Below are 12353 nucleotides of genomic sequence, written 5' to 3' on the forward strand. Positions count from 1 at the left end.
TCTGGGGCCTAATTGTGTTTAGCTTTGTTAGCTCAGCATGCATTCTGGATGAGATAATGTGGGATGAGGGATGAAGAGGAGGAAGTGTGGGTGACAAGCAGGGACACAAGAAACCGAGACACCTGCTCCCCTGCCCCATGCCTGTGGGGACGTCACCGCCGGAGGGAACGGCTATCATTGCTTGTGACTCGGCAAACAGCAGAGTAGCATCTTCTGGCCCAGTTCTGTGTTAGGGGTGAGAGATCTGGGACCCCAAGGGAAACATAAACCACGGCTAAGCTCTCAGTCTTTAAGTTCAACAATAGTACCTTGTCACTGCAAACGAAGGCATTTTATATTTTGGTGGGTAGGTTAGAGCTTGATTCTGCCTCTGGGAGGGTGTTTCTCAGGTCAGCCAGACTCCAATTTCAGATGGGGAAGGGATGGGGTGGCTGGTCTCCCAGAGCTGTCCATTCCTGCTAGAGACTAGAACACACAGAAGGATTTTTAGTATGTAGGTCAACTTAGCTTCGGAAAAGCCACTTAATTTTACTGCTGGGATTTAATAAATCTGGCTTCTGCCAGAGTAGATGACCCAAAAGAGAGCAAGGCAGAGACTGCAATGTCTCTTTTGCCCAAATCCATGGAAATCACACAGACATTTATGCCACATTCTAATTGTTAGTAATGAGCCACATGTCCAGTCCACATTGAAACAGGGTTGGGGAATGAATGAGGCTTCACCTTTTAAGGGGAGGATTTTCCAAGAATTTGTGGATGTAATTTAAAACTACCACACTAGAGCTTCTACCTTCCCCAGAGCCCCAACAGCTCAGAGTTTGCCCTTACTAACATGATAATATCTATTTTTTGTAGCATCATCTTGTTTAGCTCTCCAGGTTCCCCCAGCTCTAATCTCCCTTGCTGCAGCCTTGCTCTCATTGTGAATCTGGACAAATGAGGTCCTATAATGCTGGCTTTTTAAACTCATCGTCAGCATCACCATCAACGCTTATCTCCCTTCTGTCAAACCTTTGTGTTCATTTTTTTTTAAATTTATTTTTATTTTTTCTTGGTATATAATTGCTTTACAATGTTGTGTTAGTTTCTGCTGTACAACGTTGTGAATCAGCTGTAAGGATACATATATCTCCTCCTTCTTGAGCCTCCTTCCCATTCTTGCCCATCCCACCCCTCTAGGTCATCACAGAGCGTGGAGCTGAGCCCCCTGCTTCTTGCTTGCTAGCTATTCTGCACATGGTAGTATGTATATATATATACATATATATATATATATATCAGTGCCACTCTCTCACTTTGTCCCATCCTCCTCTTTTCCCATGTCCAGAAGTCCGTTCTCTATATCCGCATCTCTATTCCTGCCCTGTGTTCATTTTTAAGTCCTCAGCATTGGTAGGAATAAAAATAGAGCCTGACTGCATGAAATTTATGGTATAGAAGGGGAGATAAGACCTACAAAATAAATGTATAGGAAGTAGAATGTGATAAAGTGCCTTAAGCAGGTAAAGATGAAGTCATATTATCTCCTGGGGTGAGCGCAGTGTAAGGATTAAAATATTGGGCTCCCAAATAAGACAGTTGGGTTTAAGATGTGGCAGTATGGTGCAGCGGTTACCATCCAGTCTCCGGACAAGTATCTGTTTGAGTCTTTGGGCAAGTGATTTAAGCTCCTTGGGTTTATTTCCAAAAATAACCTCTACTTCATAGGCTTATAATGATGATTTAATGAATTAATACAACAAAGTGCTTATTAGAAAAGAGCCTGGCACATAGTAGGTGCTCAATTACTATTACTCATGTTTAGTAACTATGAACAGATATCTTACTCTTTCATGAAACTACAGTTTCTCACCTTTAAATGGACAGAATAGAAAGATCCCTCTCATAGGACAGTTACAAGAATTACATGAGATAATACAGATCAAATTCTTTTTTTTAAATTTTTGTTTATTTACTTAAAGTGAAAAAATTTGTTGAGGTATAGTTGATTTACAATACCACGTTATTTTCAGTTGTACAGCATAGTGATCCAGAAATTTTGAATGAAAGAGAATTGCTTTACAATGCTGTGTTGGTTTCTGCCATACATCAACATGAATCAGCCACAGGTATACATGTGTCCCCTTCCTCTTGAGCCTTCCCCCACTGCCCATTCCATCCCACCCCTCCAGGTTGTCAAGAGCACCAGCTGAGCTCCCCGTGTCATACAGCAAATTCCCACTGGCTATCTATTTTACACTTGGTAGTGTGTATGTTTCCATGCTACTCTCTCCATGTCTGACACACAATGAGAGTTCTGTAAACACTACCACCATTGTTTTTCTAGCTCAGGGCATCAAGGGAGGCTTCCAGAAGAAGAGGCATTTGGGTTGGACTTTGAAGGGTGGATGGGATTAAGACATGAATTATAACCTGTTGAAATACTTGCGGTGACTCCGCTTATGGCATTGGCGTGTGTAGGCTTTATCCTAGGTACTGCACATAGATGATCTCATTCCTTCCCCATGTAGGTCCTGCTATGATGCTCATTTCACAGACAAGGAACATGGCACCTGGATAGCGGACACGGCTTGCCCAGTCAACAGCTAGGAAGCAGCAGAGTTGGGATTTAAAGAGGGGGTCACCTGGCCTTGGAAACTGCGGTCCCTCTTCCAGGCTCCATGGCCTCCATTCCCTTTGGGTCTCTGAGTGATTTCTGACCTCCTCCCAGAAAGTAAACTTGGCCTCAGGAAGGCATGATAAGGGGCTGGCTTACAGCCAAGGGACGCAGTGGCGGCAGGCGGGAGTGGCACGTGCTGTGACTAAGAGTCAGCACCTGGCCCCACCCTGTCCCACACTTTCTGGCCAATAGCAACATTTCCTGCTGATGCCAGCAGCACAGGGGGCTTGTGTGTGAAGGAAGAGTCTCAGAAAGAGAGGAGGGGACTTCCCTGGCCGTCCAGTGCTCACTACTCTGTGCTCCCAACGCAGGACGCCTGGCTTCGATCCCTGATTGGGGGGACCAAGATCCCTCATGGCTGGAAAAAAAAAGAGAGAGAGAAAGAGACAGAGTTAAGAGCTCTTGATTGAATGGGGCTCTTAGCCTCTGAAACTACAGCTGCTGTATTTCCTTCAGTGAACCTTACTGCTCTTTCCGTTGGGCTCAGTAAATCCAAGGGTACAGCCAGAAGGCACAGAATAAAAGCGCCAGCTCATTCAGCCTCCTCACTCAGAAATGCGATGTGTCACCTGGTTTCTGGAACCATCACTCTCTTAACAAGATACATATACCCAGCTTACCTGTAAAATGAAAGGAGAGTTGATTGTAAGGTTGAAACTACATCATTGCAAATGGCTGAACTGGGATTTGCAGTGTGTAGGTCCTGGTTCCTGCCAGTCTAATTAGAGTGGAAGTGATGTACCATATCAGGCTGCCACCAAGACTCAGGTTTCTATAAATCATTCTGGACCAGGTTGGCCTCACTGATTCAGTTTCTTCCTACTATAAAAAGATCCAGGGCCGTCTAATGTATTTTTTTCTTTCTATAGATTGTACCAGAAAAACATGAGGAATTTTTACTCTTTGGAGCATTTTTCGAAGCTACCATGATAGACCGGAGGATCGGAGATAAACCCATTAGCTTTGAAGTTTCTATTGGTAAGTGCAGACAAGCACAGTGCCTGGCACATGGCTGAACTTTATACCTCTTTCTTAAATGAATGAATCAATGCCTTACATGCAGGTGGTAGCATTCTGTGGAGGTTTGCACTTCAGGAAGAAATGAATAAATCCTTGTCCCCTCTAGAGTCAATATGTAAGGGATAGATTTGTTTTCATAGTTTTAATTAAAAAAATGTATAAATAAAAATGGCTGATTCTTGTTGACGTATGGCAGAAACTAACCCAATATTGTAAAGCAATTATCTTCCAATTAAAAATAAGTTAAAATAAAAAGATTGAGAGTATAGTTTGTATCCAGACAGACTTGGACTACTAATCCTGGTTCCCTGACCCTAGGATCACTTAATTTCTCTTGGTCTTGCTTTCTTCATCTATAAAATGGAAATAGTGATAATTCCTTATGAAGCTATGGCAAGAGTTTAATGAATTAATGCACATGACATGCTATGCGTATAATAGATGCTATTGTTGTAACTCCCAGCAGTCTTCCTGGACTGATGTGCACCTGGGAAAACCACTCCAAGAAAGAGCATGCCATCAGAGAAGGTCTTGATTTACATTTGGGAAATTTTGGAGCAGAAAAAAATGGAGAAGGAATCCAGTTAATCTGTAACTTAAGTCATTTTTACAAAAAAAAAAAAAAAAGACGTTAAGATGGAACCTGATGATGGCTTCGTATCATTGCTAATCTTATTTCTTTGATCTGACCATCATCCTGCCTTCATATTGAGAGCTTATTACTCTGCCCTGGGAAGACATAAGCTCGGATCCTTTCTGCCAAGCAGCCTAATTCTGCTTATTGACATCTGGCCCTTCTCCCCTCGCTACTGGCTCTACAGGTAATTTTGGGAACCTGATTGATGGAGGGTTGCATCACAGGAGTAGGAAGAAGTCAGCGGACTCAGCTGAAGAAGACACTCTGCCACTGCTGCACGAAGGAGAAGGGGACGCAGCCCATGATGTCGCCATTCCCCTGGTCTCCACCACTCACCCAGAGAAGCCACTCGTGACAGAAGGGAATAGGTAGGAGACACAGCTTCCCTGATGGCTCAGGAAGTAAATGCAATGCAGGAGATGCAGGTTTGATCCCTGGGTCGGGAAGATCCCCTGCAGAAGGGAATGGCAACCCACTCCAGTATTCTTGCCTGGAGAATCTCATGGAGAGAGGAGCTTGCTGGGTTACAGTCCAGGGGGTCGCAGAGAGTCGGACACGACTGAAGTGACTGAGCCCACCTGCACAGGGGCCCCAGGAGGTGGGAGGAGCCAGCGTTTCTGACTGTGGAAACGTGGCCCATTTCCATGACCGTTTGATTCAGTTCTTCCCTAAGACTAGAAACATTCTTTATCTTAGTTATGGGTGCAAGGCACAGACTAGACCGACAGGATAAATGCCACTCTCCTGAATTCTCATGTTGACAACTCTCCAAATGACACATCCGGTTAATTCATTCAAGGACAGAGTGATGCTAATGGTTCTTATTACCATATCTGAAGCTCCCTTTATCCTATAACTTTGAAGCATAACAAGACAGAGAGGTCAGAAGTTAACATTTCCATCCAAAATCCTATCAACAGTTACTATAGTCATCTGAACACAATGTAAACTCAACTTGGTGGAATTATTAATTACATCATTTCTCGTCTTATTTTGGGCACAAACTGAAGAACTCAAAACTGATCCTTAGCCATGAAAAAAGGCCATTTCAGAAAACAGCTGGGGCTCCTACGTGCACCCTTAACGATCTTTAACCCACATGACGTTTCAAGCTGCAGAGAGAAGTGAAATTATAGAACTTTGTCTGAAGACAGTGATGTCAACCAAGTGTCTTATGAGAAAGGAAAGCCACACGTAGTGAGAGTCTTCTGTGTTCTGAGTTTTGTGCTAGGAGTAAAAAGAATATGATCTCATGGGATTGTCATAAGAGAACATTGCTCATTACATGTGAAGGGATTGGAATCACATCGCTAGTTCTCATCAGTCTCTACACTTCTCGATCTAGACAGTCTCTCTGGGCACGAACCCAGGGCTTACTGACCACTGTTAGAATAATAAGAACTCTCACACCTGTTTCCCCAGACGGCCTTCTTCCTGAACAGCAGATCTGAACAACTCTACTTGGGTGTCCCCGAGCTAGTCATCAGACTCATCGTCTTCACAGGCAGCTTTTCCCCTTTTCCTATCTTTCCCATCTCAGAGACTGGTCCTACAACTCACTGCATTCTCAGCCACAAATTGGAAATCCGTCAATCATCATCTTTTCCCTTCTTACCCACATCCAATCAGTGAGGAAGTCTGGTCAATTCTAGTTCTCAAGTGTGTGCCCTGTTGCCATTTCTTTAATTTAGTCGATTGGTATCTTTGGCATAAGTTATTTTAAACACCTCTTACTTGGCTAGGACCCGCATCAAGAAAATCACCAAACTATCCGTCTGAACTCCCCACTCCCCCAGTTTGACATTACCCATTGGCTGCTTGTGGTTTTTAAAAAATAAATAATTAATCTGGGGCATTGCTGGGTTGTTTGCTGCTGTACACAGGCTTTCTCTAGTTGCAACAAGCAGGAGTTGCTCTCTAGTTGAGGTTCGAGGGCTTCTCATTGCAGTGGCTTCTCTTGTTGCAGAGTGTAGGCTCGAGGGCGTGTGGGCTTCATTAGTTGCTACTCGAAGCTTCTAGAGTGTGGGCTCAGTAGTTGTCGCACATGGGCTCAGTTGCCCGGTGGCATGTGGAATCTTCCCAGACCAGGGATCAAACCTGTGCCCCCTTCATTGGCAGGCAGATTCCTGACCATTGGACCGCCAGGGAAGTCCTGCCTGTGCCTTTCAGGATTAATCTCAGGGGCCATATTTTGTTGATTTGATCCCCATTCACTTTTTTACAATAAACTCCGCCCATTCCCCAAATTCCACCAGTCCTCCAGTGCCATTCCCCAGATGAATCCTGCCGTTTGCTCTGTCTGGACCCTGGAACACGTTCTTGCCTCTGCCAGGCAATAAGCGCCATCCTCAGAATGGCTAGCTCCCACTACCTTTCAAGAAAAAAATAAATAAATAAAAAATAAAACATTAAAAAAAAAAAAAAGAGTAAGTTCAAGTTCCCTTCCCTGAATCCCAAGGCTGATTTGGACTTCTCCACTCAGCTCCATCAAACACCGTTCACACTGCATTCAGCTGTTTTTATTCGTCTGTTTCTCTATTAGATGGTGAGCAGTCAGAGGGCAAAGGACGGTGTCTTGTTCACCTTTGTATCTGCTCATCTCCACGCTGGGCATGTAGTAGATACTCGTACCTGTTTCTGAATGAGCTAAAGAAATGCTGTAACTGAGTTGGGCACCGGATATCATGGGGGTAGAGAGTGGAAAGGGGAGGAGGTGAAGAGTTGGCAAAGGTCACAACAAAAGTGACACCCTAAAGAGTGAGAATGAGCTTAAGGATGGAAAGCGATTGTCTGGGACAAAGTAGGAAGGAGTAAGTGAAAATAACCCTGGGTGTGTGTCCTCTCGTTTCTGGGCATGGCTGCACATTTTCTAAACCCTGTCTCTCCCATGGACCACCTTCTTTGGGGTCTTTTTTGGCCCCCTGGCAGCCATGCTTGATGGCCCATCCTCCCTTACATGCACCAAAAAGGACCCGAAACTTCCCCATCCTTTAATGGTTTCTCTGTCCAGTGTCAAACCTTAGGACATCACTGAGCAGGATCTGCAGCTCTGGGAGGCTTTTCTGAGGCTCTCAGTGGCACTCTGCATCCTTTCTCTGGGACCAGGCAGTGAAAACATCCCCACCTTGTTAGACTAGCCCATTGCTGATAGTGGTGGTAATATCAGGAGATGTAGTGTGGGCAGGGCTTAAAGGGAGATGAGGGCTCTAGAGAATCCTTCAGTGGGCCACACGTTAGTACTAACCAGCTCACTCAAAGAGACCAAAATAAGTCATGCTGATGTTTGGGGGTTTTCTGTATATTTCTGTCACTATGTTGAAGTTCTATCCAAATAGTGGTAAGCCAAGAACGGCAGCATCTGAATTAGAAGATTCTATAATAGAATATACCCCCAACACACTTGTGCATGCCCACACACACACATGCCTGTGCACCCACAGTGTCCACACCCATGAGCACAGATACACACATGTGTGCACACACACATGCAACTTATTTGTCTGTTGCCTCCATTGAAATACCACCTTATAAGGAGTGGTTTAGCCGGACACTTGAAACATCACCTTGGGTTTGCTCTGGGCTTTCCAGTTTCCTAAAGCATGTGCATTTACATATAATTTACATCGGGGGCTGGAGTGCAAGAATGAGACTGGAGCACAAGCCCAGAGTCAGATCATCATTTGATTCTCAGGTTTCCAGCCTACCCTTGCCCAGACTCACAAGGCTGATTGATGGCACATCAGGGCAGCCATTCAAACTGTTAGGCTTCTCTTCCCACTGGCAACGTGGTACCCTCCCATCTGCTGCTCTCCATCTGCACGGTCGTTTGCCGGAGAAAATACCGCATCCTGAGCCCTGTAGATCCAGTAAGACCTGGAGGACCTGGGAGCCAAAGACACAGAGGCTCTGAACACCGTTAGCACAAAATCATCCAGACCAAAGAAACCTTGGGACAGAGCACAGCATTGAGTAGGAATTTATTTAGTTGCAGGATTCTCAGTGCCATCATCTGTTTTAAATCTTTATTTGAGTATAATTACTTTGCCTGGAGACTCCCATGGACAGCGAAGCCTGGTGGGCTACAGTCCATGGGTCGCAGTGAGTTGGACACAACTGAAGCGGCTTCACATGCACATAGTTGCTTTACAATGTTGGGTTAGTTTCTTCCGTGTAGAAAAGTAAATTAGTTATACATATACACATATGCCCTCTTTTTAAGATTTCTTTCCCACACTGCTCAATGTGATGTGGCAGCCTGGATGAGAGAGGGGTCGGGGGGAGAATGGATCCATGTATATGTATGACTGAGGCCCTTCACTGTTCACCTGAAACTATCACAACTTTGTTAATCGGCTTTGTGCTAAGTTATTTCAGTCGTGTCCAACTCCTGCAGCTCTATGGACTGTAGCCTCCAGGCTCCTCTGTCCATGCAGCTCTCCAGGCAAGAATACTGGAGTGGGTTGCCATGCCCTCCTCCAGGGGATCTTCCCGACCCAGGGGTCGAACCCTTGTCTCTTACATCTCCTGCATTGACAGGCGGGTTCTCTACCACTAGTGCCACCAATACAAAATAAGAAGTTCAAAAGGAAAAATAAAGATTTCTTTCCCACTTATGTCCTCACAGAGCACTGAGTAGAGTTCCTTGTGCTACACGGTAAGTTCTGATCAGTTACCTATTTTGTTTATAATAGTATATATATGCAGTCCCAGTCTCCCAATTCATCCCACCCCTGCTTCCCTCATCGGTATCCAGGAGTTTGTTCTCTATGTTTGTGTCTCTATTTCTGCTTTGCAAATACGTTCATCTCTGTCAATTCTAGACTCCACATATGAGCCTTATTATATGACATTTGTTTTTCTCAGTGCCAGCATTTTTAACAAGATAAAGGAAAGAGCAGTTTCTGACCTTCCTTATTTGTTAAGTTTTATTTTGTTCCCCTGCTGTAATCATAACCTCAGTTTCTGCCAAGGACTTATTTGGCTTCTCTTCTGAATGGTTGCCTGCTGGTTTGTTTTCTGCAGAACAGACCACAGAGCATCTTTGCTAACTTTACGGCCTCTAGAAGAAACTTAGATTGGAGAGCTAAAAAGAACAACCATGCGTTCTTGCAGGCTGAAGTCCTCTGTAGCTTTTGGAATGGAAACAAAGCTCTCTCTTTCACTTTCCCTCCACCCCAACCTCTAGAAGCTCATGTCTCCTAACACTGTCCACATTTATTAGGGCCCCTGTCCAACCAATGCCCATGAGAAGAAATGTGCTCTTGCCTGCGTTCCATGTTTCTCTTCACACCCAGATGTTTGTGGGAAAATCACAGGGGGCTGGGGGCAGAACTGGGTAAGGATGTGGCTGTCGTTAAGCAGGGAACTTCAGCCTTTGGCTGCATCTCTCCCATCTTACCTGCGTCCACATCCACATCCTTGGGAACTGAATTCTCCCAGTTAGTCCCTTCTTTTCTGTCTTCAGTCTCATCCTCTGAACTATCTTTTTCTCACCATCATTTAAGCATATCCAGCCATCACCATCAACCATTCTCTTTGGCTCCATGTCTCCCCTTCCAGCTACTTTGCCATCTGTCTGGTCCTTTCTTAGTGAAGTGGGTTCCCGATCAATATATTATTGGCACCAATGCCCAGCAACAACAAACATTGGATGGATGGATGGCAGCCATGGAATGTTGGAGTTGAGTTTGAAGCACATGACTTTATCCTCATTAATATTATTACCTTCTTACAATTCTCTAGCGATTTCAGTTTATAAAATACATTCACCTCTGTTATCTCAGTTGATCCTTACACAGTCAGTTCTTAGCATATAGAATTAAAGGGAAAGGAAAATGTTAGTTTTTCTTCCTTCTCTCAATGAGAAAGAGAATTTTTCCTTGAAGAGGGCTTGCCAATTAAATCCTGCATTCTGGTGTTCATTCTAAGCTTTGCCCTGGGTCAGAGTGGTAGCCATTACTGCCTCTTCATTGTAGCCATATAACTGTTCATTGCTTAGCGTTCATGGATCCCCAAATAGAGGCTAAGGGTGGAATTAATAGTGTGACTATTTTGTCACCATCCTTTCCCCAGTCCACTCAGGATGTATGGAACATGAACACGTGACTGGAATTGCCTGAAGAACACTGATTGCCAACTAACTTCCAGACCTAATGTGTTTTCCCAGGAATTACAACTATTTGCCATTTGAGGCCAAGAAGCCCTGTGTCTACTTCGTCAGTTCTTGGGGAGACCAGACATTTAGGCTACATTGGTCCAACATGCTGGAGAAGATGGCAGACCTCCTGGTAGGTGACTCTTATGGGTGATGGATTTAAATATTGGGAAGCTGGAGGCAAAGGGGATCTTTTCCCACCCAGAAGAGGGTCTTGGCCTCAGTTTAAATACCAAAGAATTGAGGCCTCTGCATTTGGATGACGCATGGCTCCTGCCATGTGAACCCAGGGAAATGATAATACGTTTTGCAAAATTCCTCACCTTTAAATCAAGCTCTCCAAATTGAAATCCCTGCTCTGCTCTACCTGTTATAGCACCTAATATGATCCATGCTAGTCATTTCAGTCACGTCCAACTCTTTGTGACCCTGTGGAATGTAGCCCACCAGGGTCCTCTGTCCATGGGATTCTCCAGGCAAGAATACTGGAGTGGGTTGCCATGCCCTCCTCCAGGGGATCTTCCCCACCCAGTGATACAGCTCACCTATCTTAAGTCTCTTGCATTGGCAGGTGGGCTCTTTACCACAAGCGCCACCTGGAAGGCCCATAAAACCTAAGGGTAGACAATTTTCCTCATCTGCAAAGGTCAGGGGATGGACAGCATTCTCACAAAATTGATAGATCTTAACTTCAGCTAGTGTAAAATCCTAAGTCTTTACCAAAGTAGATAATTCCCTCCAAAGTCAAGCCCTGCCACCTCTCTGGCCCTGTCTCTCACAAGCTCCTCCTCCTTACTTTATTCCAAGCACAGTGGTCTCCTTTCAGGCGTCTCAAAGAAACTAGGCTCCTTTGTGCCTCTTAGCCACCTCCATGCTCTTCCCTCTGCCTGGGCTGCTTTTCCTCATCATGTTTCTCCAAGGAAGCCCAGTCAGCCTCCATAGCTCAGGTTTGAGCAGTTCCTCAGAGAAGCTTTTTGACGTTTCCTCTTATCCTCTCCCATCATATCTTATTCCTTTCCTTCAGAATTATTTGAGGAATTGAATGTGTGAAAGTATTCAAAACGGTGTGTATGCATACTCCGTTGCTAAGTCGTGTCCAGCTCTTTGGGATCCCATGGACTGTAGCCCACCAGACTCCTCTGTCCATGGGATTCTCCAGGCAAGAATACTGAAATGGGTTGCTATTTCCTCCTCCAGAGATCTTCCTGGTCCAGGGGTCAAACTCCTGTCTCCTGCATTAGCAGGCAGATTCTTACCACTGAGCCACCTGGGAAGCCCATTTAAAATAGCACCTACATGCAATAAATGTATGCTGTCCCACCTAAGCCCCGGGGGGTAAAGAAAACCAGGGAACATGCTGCTTCGGTATCTTGCACCTTCCCTTTGTGATTCCGCTCACATATCCCTTTCCAGCTCACATAACTCATGGACAGTGTCCTCTCTTGCCTCTTTCCTTTTCAAAACAAAATATGAGCTGAATATAATTTCTGTGAATGTTAGAATCAGTGTCTCCACAACAAAGTTTCATTCCCATCTCTCATCCCTCCACCTGTGTGGTTTGTTTTCAGGAAGAAGGTATAGAGGAAGTAAAAGAACTGATTAAGATTTCAGAGGAAGCCCCAGAAGAGAAAATGAAGCTGGTGCTCAGTGACTTTATCAGTCAAAGCAGGTACTGGAGAGACAGATGGCATCCGGGGAGCTGAGCTGTATGGAATCAGCTTTTACTTACCTTAGAAAATAGTCAATTTTACATGTAGTCAAATGAACATTGAGTATTGTTACATCCGTCTTAATTTTGTTCAGTAATTTAGCTGCTGTGGGCTCACTATTGCTTTCTGATACTTAACTAAAACATAAAGCAAAGGAAAAAAAGGAAAAGGGAA

General features: G+C 44.6%; 1 protein-coding gene across 1 annotated transcript in view; it reads left to right on the forward strand.

The window, feature by feature from the left end:
• Nucleotides 1-12353, forward strand: part of FER1L6 (fer-1 like family member 6) — a 132253-nt gene that overhangs the window by 23508 nt on the left and 96392 nt on the right. Inside the window, exons 11-14 of the mRNA XM_005688861.3 lie at nucleotides 3529-3637; nucleotides 4501-4684; nucleotides 10483-10603; nucleotides 12039-12139. Of these exons, the coding sequence (XP_005688918.2) occupies nucleotides 3529-3637; nucleotides 4501-4684; nucleotides 10483-10603; nucleotides 12039-12139 (515 nt within the window). The remainder of the gene's footprint in view (nucleotides 1-3528; nucleotides 3638-4500; nucleotides 4685-10482; nucleotides 10604-12038; nucleotides 12140-12353) is intronic.

Source organism: Capra hircus, chromosome 14, assembly GCF_001704415.2.
Source record: "Capra hircus breed San Clemente chromosome 14, ASM170441v1, whole genome shotgun sequence".
NCBI lineage: Eukaryota > Metazoa > Chordata > Mammalia > Artiodactyla > Bovidae > Capra > Capra hircus.